This window comes from Corvus moneduloides, chromosome 24 (assembly GCF_009650955.1).
Source record: "Corvus moneduloides isolate bCorMon1 chromosome 24, bCorMon1.pri, whole genome shotgun sequence".
Taxonomy (NCBI): Eukaryota; Metazoa; Chordata; class Aves; order Passeriformes; family Corvidae; genus Corvus; species Corvus moneduloides.
The window spans coordinates 1,557,095-1,578,721 of NC_045499.1; the positions used below are offsets into that span (position 1 = coordinate 1,557,095).

The following is a 21,627-nucleotide window of genomic DNA, read 5'->3' on the forward strand; positions in this document are numbered from 1 at the left end:
GCCCATTTGTGGGTTATTCTTTCAATGGATGCTGCACTTGGCCCCAAACCACCCCACCTGCACATCCAAACCACAGTTCCTTTTCCAGCTCCAGAGCTTCTAGCTGCTCCATGTCCATGCATCCCACCTCTGTGCTGCCCTCTGTTCCCCTGTGCTGATGAGCCAGGGGAGCCCAAAATCCCCAGGGACAGACCCTGCTCCTGCACACGGCACTGCACATCCCAGAGCCACACCTGCCTCCAAAGCTGCTCCTGAAAGCATCACAGGAGCTGGGAGCATCCCAACACCCACTATGGTCTCCAAAATAACCCATGGAAACAACTGTGCAGCTTGGGAAGGAGGGGGTGGTAGGTGAACAGGCCAAATCCATGCTCCAAGGGGTGCCCCGAGCCTCTGGACACTGGTACACACAGTGGCAGTCACACATGGTGACTAACTCCCTGCTGACAGCCCCAAGGCCCTGGGCACACGGAGCCAGTGCCACCAGTGGTCACTGCACCTGGGATCTGTGCTAAGCTGACAGAGGAGGGTCAGACTGGTCACGCAGCACTCCATGCCTCAGTCTGCCCCGGAGCCTGCCATTCTCCCCACGGTTCTGCATTACCAAGGTGTGCCAGTGCCATGCTGGCCCCCAACACGGCACAGCTGTGTCCTGCCTGGTTTCAGCACCCCAAACGCGCCACACAGAACACCTTTCCTACAGCCACCAGCAGACAGTCAGGGTGATGCTACAGACCCTGCGCAAAAAAAGCCAGAAAGTGGGGAAGAAATGGAAAAAAGCCCTAATTCCCCAGGGTCAGGCAGAACAGCACAGCCAGGCCCCAGCACAGAGGCCCTGGAGCAGCCGGCAGCAGCGGGTTCACACTCCCCACGCATCACCAGACGCAGGTTGGACATTGTGGAAATTCAAAATTCCAGATGGCTCTTTTTGGGTGGTTTTTTGTTTTTTTTTTTTTTTGCCTTGCCTCATTTCCAAGGCAACAAGACTCCCTGTCATCTGCCAGTTGCCATAGAGATTTCACCTGATTCTGCTTCAGCGGAAGAGAAAGCTGGGCTCCTCGCTGCTGCCGAGGAGCCACGAGCCGCGACCGCCTTCAAACTTACTGGGAAGAGCAGAGATAAATGGGGCTTTATATGAGGAAGGCAATGGGCTGATTCAGAGGATCAAAGGAAGGAACTGCGGGTTTCTATAGCACAAATCAGCCCTTCACTTAACTGCTTCGGTGCCCTCCAGATGTGCCCTGCACCTGGGGACGTCGCCAGCTCTCACTCCAAGCTTTGCCTGGTGGAGGAGGGGGGATGTGGGTGCATGGGGAACCCTGCACCCACTGCTGACAGCGTATCAAGGACCAATCTGGCTTCCCTGCAGGGAAGGGAGGGCACAGGGCCTGTGCAGGTCACAGCCATGTCCTAACCCCATAATGACCCTCCCTCACTGTATACAGCCCTTCTCCAAAGGCCCTGTGATCCAGAGAGTCGAGGGGAGGACAGGGCAAATGCAGGAACAGCTAGGGAGAAGGAGATGCCCATGGGCTGTGCTCAGCTTGGCTTGGCTGTCTCGGACACCCCAGGCCCCCAGGGCAGCCACATGCAGGAAACCACAGGGCACAGGCACCAACGTCATCCCAACAGCCCCACCACTGCCAGAGATCATCCATGGAGATGGTGTGGATGTGTCCACACCCCAAGCCCAGGTGCAGCACGTGATTCAGTCATTCCTCCTTCACCCCAGGCCCCTGCGACAGTAGCCCTTGGACTCCCAGTCCAAGATGCCCCAAATCAGTAGATCTGATGTCCCCTGCCTGGGGCTCCCTGTTGTTGATGATATTGAATCCCTTGGGCATGGGAGAAGGTCCCAGGCACTGGCAGGGTGCTCATGGGTGGCAGTCACCCCAGGGTACAAGACACCAAGGTGCCCACACCCATCCCTCCCCACTGCTCCCCGATGGGTGCCCAAGCCTGGCTGAAAGGGCATTTATCAGTCCCCAGAGCCTCTCCCCTCCCCAGCCCACATCCCTGCACTGGGGCCAGCGGAGAAGGGCCCAGCCGGGCAGCTCTTGGCTCGAGTTGGCTCTGTTTTGCAGGAGAACAGTCATTAGCACAGCCAAATTCCCCATTCCCAGCCAGAATACGGCCATGCTTGGGGAAGCTTTATATTCACAGAGACAAACAACTCACATTTGCTTTTTAACTGTTGGAATTGCACCCACTGGGACGAAGCGAACAGGGAGCCTTTTGTCCCCCTCGCCTTGTGACTGAGAGCTTTGTGCAGAGCAATGCGTTGCAAACACAATTCTCCCCGGCCTCAGCTGGGCTCTGGTAGACACTTGGTCTGTCTGTCCATCACCAGATCGGCCAAAGAGTCCTCATGTGTCTCCAGCAGGAATGCAAAATGTCCTCCCCAGCTTCCCCTGCAGACTGTGGAGCTGCTCCACACTGAGAGATCAGAGCCACCCAAATGGATGTAAAACACAGCTGCCAATGGGGATTCTTCACCTCCCAAGTACCAGGGGTGGTCAGGCAGAGTGGCAGGAGGCTACAAGCAGCAGAGCTGCTCCCTGGGGTTCCAGCTCGCCTGGATGCAAGGACGAGCAGCTCTGAGCATGGAAAATCCCAGCATGGCACAGGCACAAAGAGCAGCTCATCGTGAGCCTCCAAAGAAAGTGCCCCAGTCACTCCCCAGACAGGGTGTCTCTGGAAACCTCCAGCCCACTGCTGAGCTCCCGAATATCGGAGCTGGCACTCACTAAGATGTGGGCTCCAGCAGTCCTCAGAGCTGTCACTCTGGAGAGAGACAAGGGACAGCTCTCCCAGAGTGGGACATGTCCTCGAGGCACCGGCTGAAACCCCCAACTCAGCCCAGAAGCACCACCCAGGGATGAGCATCCTTCACTCCAGAAGAGCGAGACCCTGGAACAGCTGCTACCCTCCAAACGCTCAGCCTCAGGAAGGGGCTCAGCATTGCAAGCTCACCCTGGGCTCTCTGCAAAGCCTGGGGGATGTGCACCACGAGGGTCCAGCTGACAGCAGGGCCAGGCCCCAGGGTAGATCATCAGCCCTTGCACGAGAGGGTCCCTCAAGAGCCCGTTGAGAGAAGAGACTGGGCAGGAGGCAGAGCACCTCGGGGGGCAAACCCAGCTTAACAAGTTCCAGGCTCGTTAGTGGATCTATTGTTGCCACATCCCACGGGAGGAGGGAGATAACACAGGCTATTTTTGCTTCCATCTGGGGAATCGTCTTCCTCCAACATGTACTGCCACGATGCTAATTTTTAAGGCTGATGATTAATTGATGTCAGGCTCATTATGGGGCCAACGGATCCCTCTTCCCCGGGAGCGCCAGGGACAGAGGGAGACGTGTTTTGACAGATGTCGTGTGAGCTGCGTGTGAGTGACGTCCTAACAACGGAGGAGAATAGGAACCATTACCATGGAAAGCCCTGGAAATGGGAAGGGAAGTGCCTGCACGCGACCCCGGCGCCCCTCCTCGAACAGCCCCTAATCAGCCCTTCACGCTCTGCCCCGTGGTTACCACGGCTTTGCTCCGGAGATAAATGGTCTTTGTGAATGCCCAGGGAGAACTGAATCTCCTGCCTGCGGCGAGGAGGGCTTGGCCTTTCTTCTCCCCCTCCCCAGCCTCGCAGGAGGGCCAGGTGCCAAATACACTCTGGCACCAGGAGCAGCAGCCTGCGGGGAGCCGGAAACAAGCCTGCTGCACATATGATCACCAGGATCCCGCAAGGCTCGGGCTCTCCCTGCACCTGCGGTCCCCTGGCAGCGGGGTGGGCGAGCACTGCTGGGGTGCCTAGGGCTGCTGGTCCTACCACGCACTGGGGCAAGGTTCACCCCTGAAAATCGTGGCAGCATTTGTAATAGCAGCCCAGGCAGGGCTGAAGACCAACACGCATATCACAGATTTCGGGGTCCCTTCAGTCTGCAGCATCAGCTGCCCAGGTGATGTTCAGCCCAAAGCAAACCCCTCACACTCTCCCAAAGATGAAGCTGTGCATAGTGAGTTGCAGGAGGTTTGCTTGAAGAGGGCACCATGGCTCTGACAGCAATACAATGACCTCCTGCATTCTCCAGGTCTCCCATGCCCCTGCCCAGAAGCAGATGAGGCATCCTGCCAACTCAGTGGAAAGCATGGGGTGATCCTGACCACTGCAGATGATCTCCCCTGCCCACTGTGCCAGCTCCCCAGGGCCACCCTTGCTGCAGTCAGGGGCACAGAGCATCATGCCCTGCCACAGCCTGCAGCTTGCTCCCCTCCCCACCAACACTGCCATTACCTCTGCCGGCCTTGTTACTCCTCCACTTCCCTGGGAAAGGTGCCTAACCCACCGGAGACAGGAGCAGCACCGGCCCCACGTTTCTCCCCATCCTGGGCTTTCACACCCAGCACTCAGGACTCCATCCTGCTGCCCCACAGCACTGCCTCACACCCCTGTGCCAGGGACATGCTGGGTGTGTGCTGGGGAGCTCAGCAGCACCCATCTCCCACATCCATACACAGCCAAATTTGACACCAGCTCCAAAGGCTGAGCTGCGGATCTGCCGGCAGTATTATTACAAACTTGTGTTAATTGCTGCACAGTGCCTTGAGCACCCTTCACAGGGAGAGGGATGCAGATAAACTGTCTATTCTTAGCACTGATGGTTCCCCACTCCCGGTGCCAGCCCACACCATCCTCCAACTGCTTCCAGACCTGCTCCCCCTCTCAGAGTGCACTTGGAGAGTCCTCACTGCCAGGGAAAGGTTTTCTTGAGCAGCAGTTGTGTTTTTCCCACTAAAGGTGATTTGCAGAGAAGGAAGGTCCTGTCTCCTTCAGGAAATCTATTTGTGTCACAGGAGGGAAGGGCATGCTTGGGACCAGAAAGCTCTGTGGGAGCTACCACTCAGCCACTGCCCAGGTGCCCCAGGGGTTAGGGGCCAGCATGTAGGAAGTGTTCTTTACCTCCAATCCACCACCTGCGTTACAGTGAGTGAAGGGATGCCGACACACTTTACTATTCTATGCAAAGAGCTGCTGTTCCACCTACAACTCCAAATTTTACTGTGAGGCTGGCAGTACTTGGGACAGACAGGGTGGAAAATGCTCCCCAACAGGCACCAGGGCCAATCAGAAGGATTTCAGTGGAGTCTCTGGACTCTCCACTGTGTGCCAGCTCCTGTGGCTGCCCTCACTATGCACCTGCCAACACCAAGGGCTGAGTGACATGTGACAGCAGCGGTCACGAGCCTCGAGGCACAAGGGGTGAGTGGCCACACGCCTCTGGACCCCACACACTGACAAGCTCCTTCCCCTGCAGGCTGCAAGACCCTTTAAGCATGCCGAGACCACACCGAGATACAGCCCCCAGCTTGGACAGTTGGGATCCCCAGCCAAGTTCAAGACAATGCCATTCCCTGTGCTGTCAAAGCGCCAGCGCACACCGTCCCACAGGCAGACCCTCCTGGGAATGCCACGCTTCAAGGATGGCACAGAGGGGTCCCTGGCAGACTGCAGCCGGGATTTATCTCCTCTAAGACATCTCAGCTCCATGCAATGGCTGCCTGCACAGCACAAGCCCTCTTCGCCGTGGGAAGCAGCTCTGCAATGTGCTTTGAGCTCTTCTCCCTAAATTTGCTGTGGGGGCCTGTCCAAGCACTGACGATGCACAGCCCAGAGCCACAACTGCTGCAAGAGAAGCTGAGCCAACACTACAGCTTGGGGGGAAAGCATCAGCCAAAAGTCACTCAAACAAGGAAGCAATTTGTCTTATTCTGGCTACACTCCCTTGAAAAAGGAGCGCGGAGCAGGGAAATCGGGATCACGTGCGGCGCGCTGACCGAGCACCCACCGCAGCAGCAACGGGGAGCGTTCACACCAGGAGCCTGACAGAACAGAACAGAACAGGGGAAAAAAGATGGAAAAAGAAATGCCATGTGACCCCTCGCTCGATCCAAGGCAGACATCACATCCAAGAGTTCAGAATATGAAATACGCACAATGAGCACCAGTGAGTAATTAATCCCTTCAGGAACACTGTAAGTGATTGCAGACAGCTTACCAAGAAAAAAAAATTGGAAAGTCATTGAAAAAATTACCATAACATGTTTCTTTTCTTTTCCAGCCTGAAATACAATGAGATCTGCAAGGAGCCCTCTCTGCTCTGCACAGTGTGACAGCAGTGGATTTCCAACAACAAGCTGGTTTTCCAACAACACTCAATCTACCTGCCAAGGTGACAGTTGTGAGAAACCAGCCCGGCCTGAGGGACGGCAGCAAGAGTGGCCAGTCCCAACACTTGGCTCTGGACTAGGCATCACTGGGACATGGTGGAGGAACATTTCTGGAGGGACAAGGCATGGCACAAAAAGGTGTCCACAATATTGCACAACTTCATCAGCAATTCAAACTCTCCAGATGACTTTCGCAGGTCAGAGCTTGGCTTAGGGAGCAGGACAAGCCTTCCTGGTGATGGGATTTGGGCTCCCTGGTGATACTCAGCTTGGTGAGCCAACCCCCTCTCCTACCTCCACCTCTCCTCTCTATCCTTGTGCTCCTTCTTGCCTTCTTCCACTTTCTCCAGCACTAACCAGCCACTTCTCCTTCTGGAAGGCTCCAGTTTGGGCCAAATTCTGACCCATTGCACCCAAAGTCCCACATCTGCTCACTACCCTGCACCAACAGGCAAGGAATTGCATCTGTCCACATTTGCCCCTGTGCAAAGCGACCATATGTGGGTAATCAACCCTGCAATCCCCCATGAACAGATGGACAAGCACCCAGAGGCATCTGCAGGGGGGTCTGCCTCTCCCCTTCCTCCAGCCTCAGTCCCCCACCTCCAAGGGAGCATTGACCCCCAGCACAGCCAGGGGGAATTACAGAGCACAGCAGCTGCCTTTTACTTCCATAATTCCATGGTAGTTTTCAACTACTACTTCTACTTGTAAAACTGGAGTTTATTAAAAAGAGTATTGCAGAAGGTATTTTCTCCTGTCAATAAAGTGACTTAAATTAGTTGGAACTTTCAAATTAAAAACACAACCTAAACTTTCACTTCCACTCACAATCACTCTGATTTGGAAAACAGAGTTTTTTCCTCATGTCCTCTCCTGGGTTTTCTCCCCTCTCTCCTGTTCTCTCCTCACCATGTTTTTGTTTAAAAATTCATCAGGCCAGGGAAAAACGCTGGGGCAGGAAAAGAGAGGGAAAAAAAAGCAGAAGAAACTGTAGCTTTTGCAAACCCATCTCAGCACAGGGGAGAAGAAGAGCTTCCAGACTCGCCTCCCTGCTCTTGGAAAGCGAGAGGCACTCGGAAGGACAAGGGAATATTGTGTATTAACCAACCTCCCGCATGCTCCAGCAGCGGATGCGGCCTCACTGACCCTCCTCAGAGTTCTGTGATCCTGCCTGGCCTAACAGCTCCTCCAGCATGGCAACCAAGGGAAAAAGGGATGGATGAGGCAGGAAAACAAAACAACCCTGTGTGTCGGTGTGGGATGCAGCCTGCTCTGGCACTGACCATAAACCCTGACTGCTGCTCCCAGCTCGTGACACGGCTCTTACTCCAGAAAGACAAATGCCAGCTCATGTCTGGCCATGGCACGGCTCTGAGCTGGACACTGGCTGATGTGAGGCATATCCCACAGCTGACATTGATTTGGGGAAGGACTAAGATGATGTTACACAGCAGCAAGGTCACTCCTGTACTCAGCGGCGCAGGGACACAAACACCATAGAACAGTTTGGGTTGGAAGGGACCTCGACCTAACACCTTCTACTAGACCAGGTTGCTCCAAGCCCCATCCACTCTGGCCCTGAACACTTCCAGGGATGGCACAGCCACAGCTTCTCTAGGCAACCTGTACCAGGGCCTGACCACACTTATAGTAATGAATTTCTTCCTAATATCCCTTCCTGCATCCCTGAGCATCCCTGCGGTCTCAGGAGTCACTCTCACTCCAGGCAGATTCCGCTCTGCTGTTCCAGAGCTTCCCCCTTACAACACGATTTTTGAGGACAGCTGCTGCACTCCCCACACAGGACGTGTGTAGCATCGGCTTACGAGTGAGCACACTCTGCCAGTGGATGAAAAGCTATATGGAAATGGAAGATCATTACCATGATCTCTGTGGAAACATCCCATCGGAGCAAGTTTTTTTTCCTCCTTCTTCTCTCTCCCCATGTGCACAAATTCTGGCACCCCACGCACCACTTGGCATTGCCTCAGCACTGTGGGTCCAAAATGCAGGCGTCTGATTTCTAAAGCCATTGTCTGGGATGTGCTATTGAGCTGCAAAACATGGATGGTTTGGGATGGAAAACAGGCATCTCCTGAAATACAAAAAGAAGCTGGCAACCCAGATTCTATTTGACTTTGAAGCTATAGAGAATGTCAACCAAACACAATCTGCTTTATTCCCACAAAGGCAATGAGAATCTCAGCCACAAAACAAACCCACACCTCTGCCCTGCAAGGCAGCGATGGACAAATGGGGAGCAGAGCGAAGAGAGTGTGGCTTCGCCCCACTGGTCACCACTGCGGCACAGAGCAGCTGGGCTTGGAAATGCATTACCATGCTCCACCTGGGGATGTGAGGCAGGAAAAGCTGCTTTGTAAATTTACATTTGATTTGGAGCTCAGGGTTCGTGTGCCGTTCCATTTGCCAGTGCTCATTTCTCAGTTCCAGACAGGGAGGTTTGCAGGAACCCCCAGAGTTTCACCCATTTTAGTGCAGTGACTGTGTGCCAAGTACCTGCTGTTCCCTTTTGAAAGTGAGCAGGGTGGGAAGTGCCCAGCGGTGCAAACAGCCGCTGAGCTGAGATCGAATCCTGCCTCCAGGTTACTGTACTTTCCCCACCATAATATCTGACGGGTGACCTCTCACTGCAGATTCTGCTTTCAGAGGAGCAGCTTTAAAAGCCCAACCTCCAGGCCCCACCCTGCACAGTCCTGAAAGCATCTCACAGGCTCCAGGATGAGATTCCCTCACTCATCCCCCATGCTGCTTTATGAGTGGGGCCGTTCCCCTCCCCTCGCAGGAATCAGCCACATGTTCTCCATCTGGGAGCAGATGCCCACGAGCCAATAAGCTCAACTTGGAAAACTTCACTGAAAATAGCACCAAATTTCTGAGTGCTCTACAGACCACGGCCAGATGATGGATATTAGTGCTTCAGCAACTCCAGGACGCTGTTTGGCACAGCACAGCAAAAGCACAGCTAAAAGGGCTCAGGGAAATGGAAATGAGAAGGCTGGAGGTGCTGCTGCTGGAGTGTCTGCCCTCCTCCAGATGATCCAGCCTGTAAGGAGGGAGGATCTCGGTCTGCTGGTGAATCAGCCCCCAAGTGCTGCTGTACGCAGCCTGGAGTGTTGAAGGACACCGGCTTTGGCCTTACAGCAATCCCTGGCATCGCTGGGGCACAGGGCAGAGTCCTGGGGAGAAAGGTGAGGCACCACGTAGGGCAGGGCCCCTCACTGCCCCATCCCAGGCATGTCGGTGGCACCACCAGCACAGGGCTGAGGAGCAAGAGGCCTGGGGTAGGTTCTGGGCACTGCTCCTCCCCACAGGGTCAGGGTCAGGATCAAAAGCAGCCAGCTTTTGATACATTCAACCACCCGACAGTGGGAGACAGGAGGTCCAGACAGTGACAAATCCAGCCTCACACCACCCTGGTTGAGACATCAAAATGGAATTTGCCAAAGGACCTTGCACTGATGAGCTGTGAGCTCCAGGCTACATACAGCCTGGAGCAGAGAAGACTCAGACCTGCTGGGAGCCATGGAAATGCTCGTACTTCCCCTTGGCCAGCAATCACACATTCTCCAGGCCATGCAGGGTTTTAACCCCGCTGAGTCTATGTACATGTACCACCACTACCAGGAGCCAACAGGTGCCAACTGGCCCCTCTACCCCCAGGGCCTCTCTTCATTGCCCACCCTGAGGTGCAATGCATGGCCTGTCCAGGGTGATTCCAATTCCCTGGAAGGGTTTTTGTTACATTTTTAAATGAACCTGGGGTCCGGGAGAGGCAGGAGTGTAGGGCAGCCACCTTCCACTACACCCAGTGGATGGGGCAGTCCCAGAGAAAAGCCCCCAGGCTGTCCCCATTGACTCCCCACAGCTGCTTCCCTCCAGCAGCCCTGCCCTGCCCCGATGCAGCAGGACAGAAAGCCCCATGCCAAGCACCAATGCAGCCAGACTCCATTTACTCCCACCCTTCAGTCTGCAGAAACCTCAAGTCCTGCACAGCTCGGCTGCAGTGCAAGTCCAGCTCCTTAGGATTCGGCACATGCTCCTCTGGGCTCACAGCAGCAGAATTTTGAGGACATCATCTGTCCGTCCTCCCTGCTGGGATGGGAGCAAGCTGAATGTCATTATTTCCCTTGCTTCTGCACTGCCTGTTGGGAGTCTGGAACCATCTCCTTGTCACTCCCTTGGTGCAGTGAAGGTCTGGAGGCTAAATGCAAGGTGGCTGTGAAAGGCCACAGCTGGGTGGCCAGGGGTCCTGCACCGATGGTGGCCTCAGCACACTTGGCTCCACATTGGTCCTGCCCTGGCAGAGCTGGACAGTCCCAGGTTCCAGCCAGAATCTATCAAATGCCTTTCCTCCTGCTCTTAAGATGAGGGGAACTTTGCTGTCCCCTCTCCTGCAAAGCAGTGCTCCCACCTTGGAGCCTGCCAAAACAACCCTGCCTTACCGGATTTCACCACTGCCAGGTTGGCCCATGACTCTGTACCCACCCTGGCAAAGCTGCCTCGGGCCTCTGAACCACCGAAGCTGGGAGAAACCTTGGGATATGGGAGCAAGCATCCACGAGGCCGTCAAAGTGTCCCCTGCAGCACCACAATGGGAAATGGCCGGGGAGGGATGTGCTGGCCCCATCGAATGGCCCACAGCACGTTTTCTGCCAGCCCTAGCTCACCTCGGGGAGCTCCCGCATCACAGCGATCAATGTGAATTAGCTGCTATCTATTCTTCCACTTGTTTGCATCAGCTTGGAAATACAACGCCAGACCAGAGATAAAGTGAACTGGAAATACCCCGGCAGTGTCTAACACTTCCAGCCCGAGGGGTTCATTCAGCTGATGAGTTTCACCACCACAGGTTCCAGCCCGAAGAGCAGTTTCCTGCACATCCCATGCACATCCCTCCCTGCCAGCGCCCGCATCTCACATGCTGGGCTATGAAAGGGCTGCTCTCTGTGAGGTGGATTTCACAGAGCCCAAACCGCTCCTGCCACGCTCCCTGCAAAAGCTGATGATGTCCTGACAAGGATTGGGCCACAAAGCCCTGCCATGATTAACCAGCTGAATCTTCAGGCCAGAAAAAACACTGGGGTAAACCCCTTTTAGTGTCAATCCAGGCTGGCACAGGAGCACAACAGACCCCAAGCTGACATGTGGGAAGCCTGAGATGACGACGCTGCGCATGGGCGACGAACGCGTGATTTTGAGAAGTGTCTCCTCAGTGAGTTATTCTCAGTGCACAGCAATGCTGAAAGCTCACACGCTATAAATAGCCAGCAACAGAGTTGTACCTGCGCTGCAGCTTTGAACGTGCTTCAAGCCAGCCCGTGGAATTGGGAGAGCCAGGCTGGGGCAGAGCCAGTGCCAGGGATGCTTGAGGCCCATGACAAAGCAGAGGTGTAAGCTTCAGGCAGTCTGGGCTCCCAACAGAACCAGAAAGGGCTAGGTTTGGCCAGGACTGGGTGCTCTTGAAGAAGCTTATCTGGTTGCAGGGTCTCACTGCCGGCTTTGTCACTCTGGATGACACAACCCTGCATAAGATGCAGAGAGGTGGGACATGCAGCTCCCCCAGACACCAACCATGCAGGCTGGCACCCAGCAGGGCTGGCATGAGAAATAAAGATGGTTCCACTTTTCTCCAGTGCTAAAGGTATGTCTCTACCCCTCTGCCATGCTGCAGTTAAGGGGGAACAGCTTTAAATTGAATGGAACAGGGTTAGACTAGAGATTAGGAAGAAATTCTTTTCTGAGAGGGTGGTGAGGCCCTGGCACAGGGTGCTCAGAGAAGCTGTGGCTGCCCCATCCCTGGAAATGTCCAAGGCCAGGCTGGATGGGACTTGGAGCAATCTGGTCTAGTGGAAGGTGTCCCGGCCCATGGCAGGGGATGGAACAAGATGATCTCTAATGGTTTAACCCAAACCATTCTGTGGTTCTGCAATGTCCCCTCCAGCTCACACAGCACAGGCTGCTGCACCCATGGCACAGCTCTGCCTGTTTTTCTGGGTTACATGAAAACAACCAGAACCTCCAGCAGCTTCAACAAGGACCTCAGCCATGAGCCATCCTTCCAGCTCACCAAGCAAGAGAGGTGCCGATCCCACAGTCGACGCCAGCCGACCGGCTGGTGAGCCAACGAGCTGGCACAGAGCCCGGCCCTCCCGCTGCATCACCTGTGGCTGCGAGTCAGGCTCACAACCTGCCGAGGGAACCGCGGCTTCGTGAGCGCAGCTCAAACCCTCAATTTGAGTTCCCCACTGAAAGGCACCTCCTAGGTCCCTCCTAGCCAGCTCACCATCCCCTCTCTACCCACCAGGCAAGATCCAGCCTGAGGGGAAGGTAGAGCAGCCCCACCTTTACATCTTCAGACACTAATTTCTGGATTTGCCATAAAATTTTTCTGTAATTTCAGGGGGATGCTTGAGGCCAGACCCTCACAGGTAAAGGGGAGGACTGCAAAGTGCCCACCTCTGGATGAGCAGGATGGCTAAGAAGAGAGACAACAAGGCTGACACAACACCACAGCGATGTGGAGTGATTAAGAATCACTGATACCTATGCCAGGTGGAAAATCCTGTGCTCCCAACATGCTGGCATGCTCACATGTTCACAGAGGTGGAGGCACATGTCCTGGCTGCAGGACACACCTGCATTTCACTGGGCAGCACGGGGGTACACATGTGCCCAACACCTGCTCAGGTCCCCCATCCAGGGAGCTCACATGCCGTGCTGTGCCAGGGCCACAAGGCTCTGGAGCCACCTCCCTGATCCATGGCTGCTCCCAGGAGCGAGAAAATGTCCTGCCCAGACGTGCTGAGCTTCTGCTCAGCTTCCCTGTGTGGATTCCAGCAGGTCCTTCCAGTGGGAGATGAATCTCAGTCCTCCTCCTGAATTAATAAAAAATACATGATGTCCTCAATTGAACAAGACAAATACCAGCGCAAGGAATGAGAGAAATGCTGGCGTGAAACAAAATGTGGAAGAACTGGACTAGAGGAAGGACCAGCAAATCGGTGGGCACTGGGCACCACTCCTCAGTGTCACACCCGCCCTGACACAAGCACATCTCCATTTGCACAGCTTCTAATCTCAGCTCTGCAATGCAGCATCCCTTGACTTCCCAGCTTCCCGGCTGCAGCATCCCTGCCTTCCCAGCTCTCCTCCCGCTCAGCTCCCTGCTCCGAGCTGCAATGCAGCAGCGTGGGCAAGCCCTGCTCTCTCTTTTGCCCCTCCACCCCACCACGAGGCAACATTGAGCCTCCCAGCTGAGCTCCGAGCCTCACACATCCTCTACCCTCCCAAGCTCACTGCTTTCCAGCCAGAGAACCGGCAGCCCCTTCCCTGGCTCCCCCGGGAGAGCTGCTTCATGTGTCTGGAGGAGGACGTGACTTTGCGGGGGGGGGATATGGCAGAACTGCACCGTATCTGATCTCCTGCGTCCCCACAGCTCTGCATGAGACACACTCAAGGTGCGAAGCCTGGAGAGGGCAAGGACTCAGCTACCACAGAGGGATGGAGCCATCCCACTCCACCCAGGGAGTGGATCCAGGCTCAGCAGCTTCACCACTGCCACCAGTACCAGGAACACTGCACACACACAGAGCCCAGGACACCACTGTCACAGGTACCAGGAACACCACACACACGGAGCCCAGTACCAGAAACATCACACATGCACATTACCCCAAAACACTGATGCCACTGCACACGCAGGGCACCAAAAGCCACAAGCACAGTGCCACAAAAGACACTCTGGACCAGACAAGTGACTGATTCAGAGGATGTGCCAATGGGTCCACCTGACACCGCACAGCCAGGCAACCTTGATCCCAACACTGCAGCCCTACAGCAAACTGCCCGGTCACACCCACAGCTGAACCAGGGAAGCCGGGAGGCACATGCTCGTCATGGCAAACAGGCTGGCACTGGAGGTTGGCATCACTCATAGGTTACACACCTCAGAGGGTGCAGGCTCTGGCTCTGTGCTGAGCTGGAACAAATCCTCCCCTGTGCAGTGGGCACAAGCATCAGCCAAGTGCTGTCCTCAGATGCTCAAGTGAGAGTGGTCAGGGGGGATCTGCAGGTAGAGGGGACCAGGGACATTGTTTTCTGGCACCATGAGAAGCTGCACAGGAAGACAAAGAGCTGGGAACCTAAATGGACACAACAGGGTGATTGACTGTGGGGGGGGCATGTGACAAGGGAGAGCTGTGGGCACAGAGACACATGCCACAACATGAAAAGCCAAATACACAAAGCTGGGAACAGGGGCATGTGGAAGATGCTCTCCAAAAGGACCCAGTACTGCCAACGGTTCCCTGAGTGCCACTCACATGGAAGCATGCTGCTCACAAGGCACCAGGACCAGGCAGGAGCCATGGGTGGGCTGGGTCCATCACCCAGGTCCCACTGTGGTCACATCCCACCAGCAGATCCCAAATACTTCCAGAATTGCCATAATTTTCTATTCATTTACATATTTTATTTTTAGACATGTTGGATTTGGGGGTGAGATACAGGCAGTCACTGGGAAAGCCCCATTTAAACAGGGATTTTCAGGCTCTTTGGGAAAAACTTTGTTTCAGCAGTGCATCCCCAAATATGTTTTTTTTCAAGTGTTTGCTCTGCTACCTTTCCATTTTGAAAGAAATTTTGAAAGACAAATCTGGATTTCTTTTTTTCTCAGTCCTTTTTCCACACTGCTGTAATCACTGGGAACATGGCGCATCCCAAATAGCTTCAGCAGAAGAACTGAGGCCCTTGGATCCCATTTCCAGATCTTCTCCCCAGTCACTGTAGCCATCTCAGCTGGAGAAAGCAGACATCTACTACCTGCTGTCAGCTCCTGAGAGCAGGATGGAAGCAGCAACACAACTGTGTACCACTCCCCTTTCTCCTCACTATTACCCCAAAGGCAGGAGTCCAGCTCTGTGGGTAAAAAGAAATAAATCCCCATCCCAATGACCTCGTCACACAGGGACCTTAAGAGAGGAATAGCATTAGTGGTATCAGGACAGCCACAGCACTTTACGAGGCAATAACCTGCCCTCATCACTGTGAAGAGCTACTTGGTCTCTGACCTCCTCATGGTCTCCTGCCAGGGAGCCTGGCTACTGCTGCACAGCGCTGCCAGGGGCCCATTAGTGCTTAATTAAACCGGTAGGAACAACATGGGGCAGAGGGAGGAATGCCATGGGGCAGAAGTGCTTCTTTGATCCCACACTGTGTGTCTCCCAGCAAGGATGGCAATCAGAAGGGAATAACTTGGTTCCCATCTCCACTAGGGTCAGGAATGTCCTTGCATGGGACATCTCAGATGCCAGTCTTTTCTGCACTGGGGTTTACTTTTTAAACCAGAGTCAGATGCTACGTGCAGCTCCCGCCTGTCATGGAGCCCTTCTGCCCATTCCAGCCCTTGGCTCTCCTCGCCACCACTGAGGGGCTGCGGGCACCCACTGCCCACCCAGCACCAGCCTGCCCTGCCTGTGTGTTGGCACCACAGGGGTACTGAGATCCCACGGGTACGTGCTGCCCAGCAAAGACATCCCTGCTGGGCCACCTGGGAAGGGTAGCATGGCCCACCCGAGGGCTGCAGGACTGAGATGGGTTACAGCTGCACCTGAAGAGTTTGGCAAGGCTGCAGACTCCTGCAGCAAGCATTTCGGGGAACACCATCCCCCCGGGATCCCACGTGTGTCCGCCTGGGCTCTGGCCCACACAACACCGACCACTTATTCGTTGATGCGAATTAGCAGCCACTTAAGAGGCACCACATCCAGCAAGAGATGGACAAGGAAATGGCTGCAGAAAGCAGCTTCAGGATCTCGGAGGTGCTCTGGGGAGCTCTAGGTAAGTGCAACCATCATGCTGGGCACTACATCCACAGCCCGTACAAAAAAGCCCCTGCACCTGCACAGCCTTGTCCATCACACGTGGACACGGGCATGGCAAGTGCTGCACAACCAGCTCTTCCACCACACTGGCCACGTGCCCTCCATCCCCTTCATCTTGTGGTTGGGCACTGGCATAATTAGCAACCCCAGCTGCCAGCCAGCTTTGATGAGAAGCCTCAGTCTTTGGTTGATGTGAAATGTGTAATTTGGATGATGGAAATAGCCTCTACAAAGCACATGTGGTCGCTGCGTGCCCGGGACCTCTCCCAGCTTGCTCTTTAAACAAGGTTCAGCTACAAAGGCGTCAGTGCCATCAAACAGATGAGGCAGCGGCAGTGACCGAATGAGAGGTAACATTTGGCCATTACTGAATAAACTGTATTTTTGGCCAAGAGAGGCTTGGGAGTGCTTCTGGCAGGAGACGCATGAGGTAGAGATGAGAATTCAGGCGTGGAGACCAAAGACACACAAGGTCTCTGGAAGCCACTGTGGCTGGCAGGGCCAGGAGCTCAGAAGCTGTACAGGCTTCTCAACACAGGTCAGCAGTTCAAGGACAACCGTATCTGCAGAGGCTGGAAGTCCCTGCAATTTCCGCCTCTCTCTTCCCAGCACAAACCGAGCTTGTGGGTCTTTCCATGCCACTCTGGATAGCATGTCCTTCAGCAGACATAGCCAAACAGCTCAGGCTGATGTTTCGCTTGCCAAAGGGATTAATGAAAACAGCAGAGACCTTCCTTCCCTCCCTCCCAAGCATCTCCTGTAGCAACCAGGAGAAAGCTCCTCTCCTGGAGCTCCTCACCAGCCCTAGCAGGGTGTGAAGCCCCCACTCCTGAATCCCACTCTCCTGGGATCCCATTCCTTCTGGGTCCATCTCCGCCACAGGAACCACCTCTTCCTGGGGAAGACAGGTTGCGGAAGGTACCATCACCACTGAAGAAAGTTCCATCCGCCTGGATCGCGCCAGATGTACAAGCAAAGGGGTCTGGAGGCTCAGCGCATGTCTACACACCCTCAAGTTGGGGTTGTGCCAGCACCACTGTCACACTGCTCCTTTCTCTCCACAACCCCAGGCTCCTGGTGGCATTCCCATCACACAGGCTGTCATAGATGTGCCAGGTCACAGTTGGCTTGGGTAAGTAGGTGTGACTCAACATCACAACTCCCATGAATGTGGGAAGTACAACCCCAAGGAAGGGAAGTTTCAGCAGGGTGATGCTCCTGCTCTGTCCACCCCAGGCGCTCTCCCCATCCGACTCTGGACGCAGCCCTCAATCCCCCCCACAGGAAGCCCGGCAGTCCCTATGTCTTGGAAAATTATTGGCAATACACAGAGGACAGATCTGGCAGAGTTTGGCCCTCATGGACCAGCTGACCAAGCCTTCAGATGCTAAGTGCAGTCCAAAGGGATGTTCAACACTTCCCAAGGTCAAAGTCAGCCCTGACTGATGCAGGTGGAGGCTTTGCAACACCCCAGAAACCAAACCAGTTGCTGGGGGCACTTCCACAACCATGATCTTCCTCAGAAAGTGCACAAGATCCTGTCTTGGATCTCTGGTACTCCAGAGTACCACAAACTGGGAGTCACTCCCACGTGGGCCAGGCCCCCCGGCCCCCAGCAAGGATTTCTCCTGGGAATGCTGAGGAAACTCCCACCTAAGAGCAGAGCATCATGGGGGGACACTGAGATTCCCCCAGGCATCCCAACACCAGTGAGTGGCAGTCTGTTAGTCCCCTAAGTGACAAATCCTCCTGCAATCCTGCCCTGCTCCCATGGCACGGCATTAGGGCTGAGGATGGATGTCTGTAAAGCCAGCTGTGGGACCATTGGGGCAGCCGGGCTGACCTCCAGCATCCCACCTGCTCATCCCCACAGTCTGCCTGTCCTCAAGCTCACTCTGTGGCCTTCCACTTGCAAGCCCTGGGATGCTCCAGCATCAGGGCAGACCCTGCCAAGGAGAGCACTGCTGCTGCCTCCGTGGCTGGGCACGGCCAGAGAGCCAAGGGCAATGGTCTGGGAGGCTCCATGCCTGCATGCCAGCACACACTGGTGCATGCTGTGCCAGGGCCCTGCTGGAGCTGGGGCTGTGACACCCCAAAGGCTCCTGGAGCAGCCAGGGGTACGCAGGGAAGTGGACTCAGCAAGTGCGGCTTTCCAGGTGCCTGGCTCCGGCACACACTCCAGCTCCACATCCCCAAACCGCCTCCCCCAGGCTCCAGGCAGGGCAAGTCTCTCCCCTTTCTCTTCATCACACAGCAAGGACAAGGCATCTCAAGCTAGCTCAAGCGCCAGAGAAGCTCCTGGCCCCCTAAAAAGAGGTCCCAGGCAGGGAACTTGAAGGGAGTGGGCACACCAGTCCTGCCTGTACTGCTGCTCCCCCACCACCACCAACCACCACGGCTTTACAGCCAGCCAGCTTGAGCACCACGAGCACCATGATGGTTGTGCAGGGCTCCCTTGCCACCTTCTTATGCCAGTTTGCCAGACCAAACACAGCTTTTCAGAGCCACAAGCCCCCACAGTCTTTGCCCAGCCGAGCCCTCAGGCACTGCCGGTTGGGATGCAGGGAAGACTGGGTGTCAGCGGGAAGCAGAGGTAGCCACAATTCCTAGAGATCAGCACGCAGCATGAGAGAATGGGCAAGGGCTGGGCTCACCTGTACCAAGACCCAATGCTGCAGCCCACGACAGGGGCAGTGGGTTCTGAGGTCTGGGGCACAGCCAGCGCTGGGCCAGTGCTCGCTGCTCTCATGGAAACCCACCATGCACACAAGAAGCTCGGGGATCAAACCTGCAGGGATAGCCAAAGCGCAGGCAGCCACAGCCTGAAATCGGCTCATGCAAACCCTGCAGCAGCATCCTTGGAGAACTCTCCTCTGCCAGAGCCCCAGATTTCAGTGGAGCTCTGGATCTACCCAAAATGGAGCAGCAGCGTGGACCCCTTGCGCAGCACCTCCACCAGCAGCTTCCCAAGGTCACCCCCAGGACGAGCCACCCTGATGGTGGGGACCAGCTGTGGCACCCGGCTGTGCAGCCTCCATTGTGTTTGGTGGGTGTTGAGACCAGGAACGGCCAACAAGACACGTGGGGGAGGACAAGCTTCACCACCACCTGCCACTGCTCCTTGTGAGGAGGAACTACCTTTCCTCCAAGGAAAGAGGCAGCTGACAGCACCTTCCCTCAAGCACTGCCTTGGAGATGCACTGAAGGCTGGAGCCCCGCTGCTCTGGAGCCAGGCTGGGAGAACTGGGGGTGTTCAGCCTGGAGAAAGCTCCAGGGAGACCTCAAAACTGCTTCCAGTGCCTAAAGGGGCTCCAAGGGAGCTGGAGAGGAACTTGGGACACAGGCCTGGAGTGACAGGAGAGCAGGGGTAAATGGGATATTGGGAAGGAATTCTCCCTGTGAGGGTGGGGAGGCTCTGGCACAGGTTGCCCAGGGAAGCTGTGGCTGCCCCTGGATCCCTGGCAGCGTCCAAGGCCAGGTTGGATGGGGCTTGGAGCAACCTGGGACAGTGGAAGGTGTCCCTGCCCATGGCAGGGGGTGGAACAGGATGAGCTTTGAGGTCCCTTCCAACCCAAACCATTCTGTGCTTCTAAGTGACTGGGGACACTGAGGCTGATGACTCCTTTCCCCTCAGCCTCCCTTCACTTCAAGACACTGAGGTGGCCACCAGCGGGTCCCTCACGGAGTGTCAGGAGCCCAGATGCCTCCAGCTGCCACCTCTGGCCATTCCCACCTCGACGACGAGCCCGGCGGTCGCGCCGGCCGCACTCACCCAGCATTTGGCTGAAGAGCAGCTGCTCCAGGTCGCCCAGCACCGTCACCACCAGCTCGGGGTCCACCTTCAGGTACGGCTTCTCCTCGGTGCCCGCCGCCACCGCCGGCCCCTTCCCGCCCAGCAGCTCGTCGTCGCACTTGCCGCCGCCGCCGCCGCCCGCCTCAGGGGCCTTGCTGAGGGGCTTCACCTCGGCGTAGGGCCCGCGGGGGATGCGGCTCGGCTTCCCGGCGGGCGGCGGCTTGGCGGGGCCGGCGGGGCGCGGCGACAGCAGCGAGTGCTCGGAGCGGGACAGGCTCCGCGACATGGCGGGCGCGTCCCGCCCGCGGGGGCCGCCGCGCCCGCCGCCCCCCGCCGCCGCCGCCCCCGGCGCTGCCGGCTTGGCCATGTCGTCGCTCCAGCGAGGCTCATAGAGCTGCCGCTTCTTCTCGGCGTCGGTGAGGAAGGCGAGGTTGGTGAGCGACTTCTGCTTGCGCAGGTTAGAGCCGGCCGGCAGCCGCCCCTCCGCGCTACTCGCCTTGAAGACGCGCAGCTCCGCGCCCCGCGGCCCCGCCGCCGCCGCCGCCGCCTTCGCCCGCTTCGGCATCACAGTGCTGCCGTCGGGGCCCCGCCGATAGCCGCGTTCCTCCTCGCCCAGCTCCACGTCGGGAAGGCTCTTGAGGTTGCTCCCCAGCATCCCCGCGCTGCAACCATTTAACCCGCCGGGCGCTGCTGCTGCTGTTGCTGCGGCACCGAGGACACACCGGGCGAGACAGAGGGAGAGGCGCCGTCAGCGCCCGTCCCACCGGCCGGGGCGGAGCGGGGAGGGGAGGGGATGGCGCGGGCGGGGAGCTGGAGGGGGGGGGATAGCGGGGTGAGCGGCACGGCCCCACCTCGCCGCTCCGCCGCCGGCAGGACACTGCGAACCAGCGGAATGTCAGGGGCGAACAAAAAGGGCCCGCCCTCCTCTGGTGCGAGCAGGGGGCGGGGCGCGGCGCGCGCGCCCGCGGAGGGCAGGGAGGGGAGGGGGCGCGCGGGGCGGGGCGGGGCCGGCCGGGAGCGCGCGCGGCGGAGCTCGGGGGGCGGAGGGAGCGAGCGGGACCCCGGGGACAGCGCCCTGTGCAGGACCCTGGCGTGACACGGGACCCCCGGGGCGAGGGATGAAGCTGGCGAGCACGGAGCCGGCGATGGCCCCGGCGACCCCCGCGACCACACCTACCGGCCCCGTCCCGCAGCCCCTCGCAGGCAGGGACGTGCCGGGTGCTGGGTGGGAGGTGGGTGAAGCCAGCGCGGGGGTCCCACGCCCCAGCACCCTGCGTTGTAGCACCCCCTGTCCCGCCTGCCACGGACCCCACACCCACCTAGACACTGCACGCCCATTCTCAGGGGGGACAAAGCATCCCCGTTTCCCCCCCCCAAATTGTGCAGCAAGAGCCCAGGGTGGCCCCAGGAATCCCCCGAGGGACATTGTGGCCCCCCAAACCCAGCGGGGCCTCTCCACTGATCTAAGGGAATTAAGGGCGGGGGGGAAGAAGGGGAGTGGGATCTGGTTATCATCATTTTTCATTAATTACCCGTCCCTTGGGAGGGGTGAATTAAGTCTATTTGGTGACCTCACGCGGGCTGCCATGGCAACCGCCGGGAAATATTGCATTAGAGCCCGTCACTGCTGCCGAGATAAGGACGGGAGGACAGGGGGCGGTGCGAGCCCCCCAGCCCACCCCCGGGCCGGTGATCCGGGGTTCAGCC

The 21,627-nt window shown here is 56.9% G+C and overlaps 1 protein-coding gene across 5 annotated transcripts in view; it reads right to left on the reverse strand.

Annotated features, from left to right (window-relative positions):
• Nucleotides 1-21,627, reverse strand: part of NAV1 (neuron navigator 1) — a 74,305-nt gene that overhangs the window by 37,061 nt on the left and 15,617 nt on the right. For all 5 annotated transcript variants that reach the window (XM_032132917.1, XM_032132915.1, XM_032132918.1 and 2 more), the window contains exon 4: nt 19,900-20,622. In XM_032132917.1, coding sequence (XP_031988808.1) covers nt 19,900-20,622 — 723 coding nt within the window. The remainder of the gene's footprint in view (nt 1-19,899; nt 20,623-21,627) is intronic.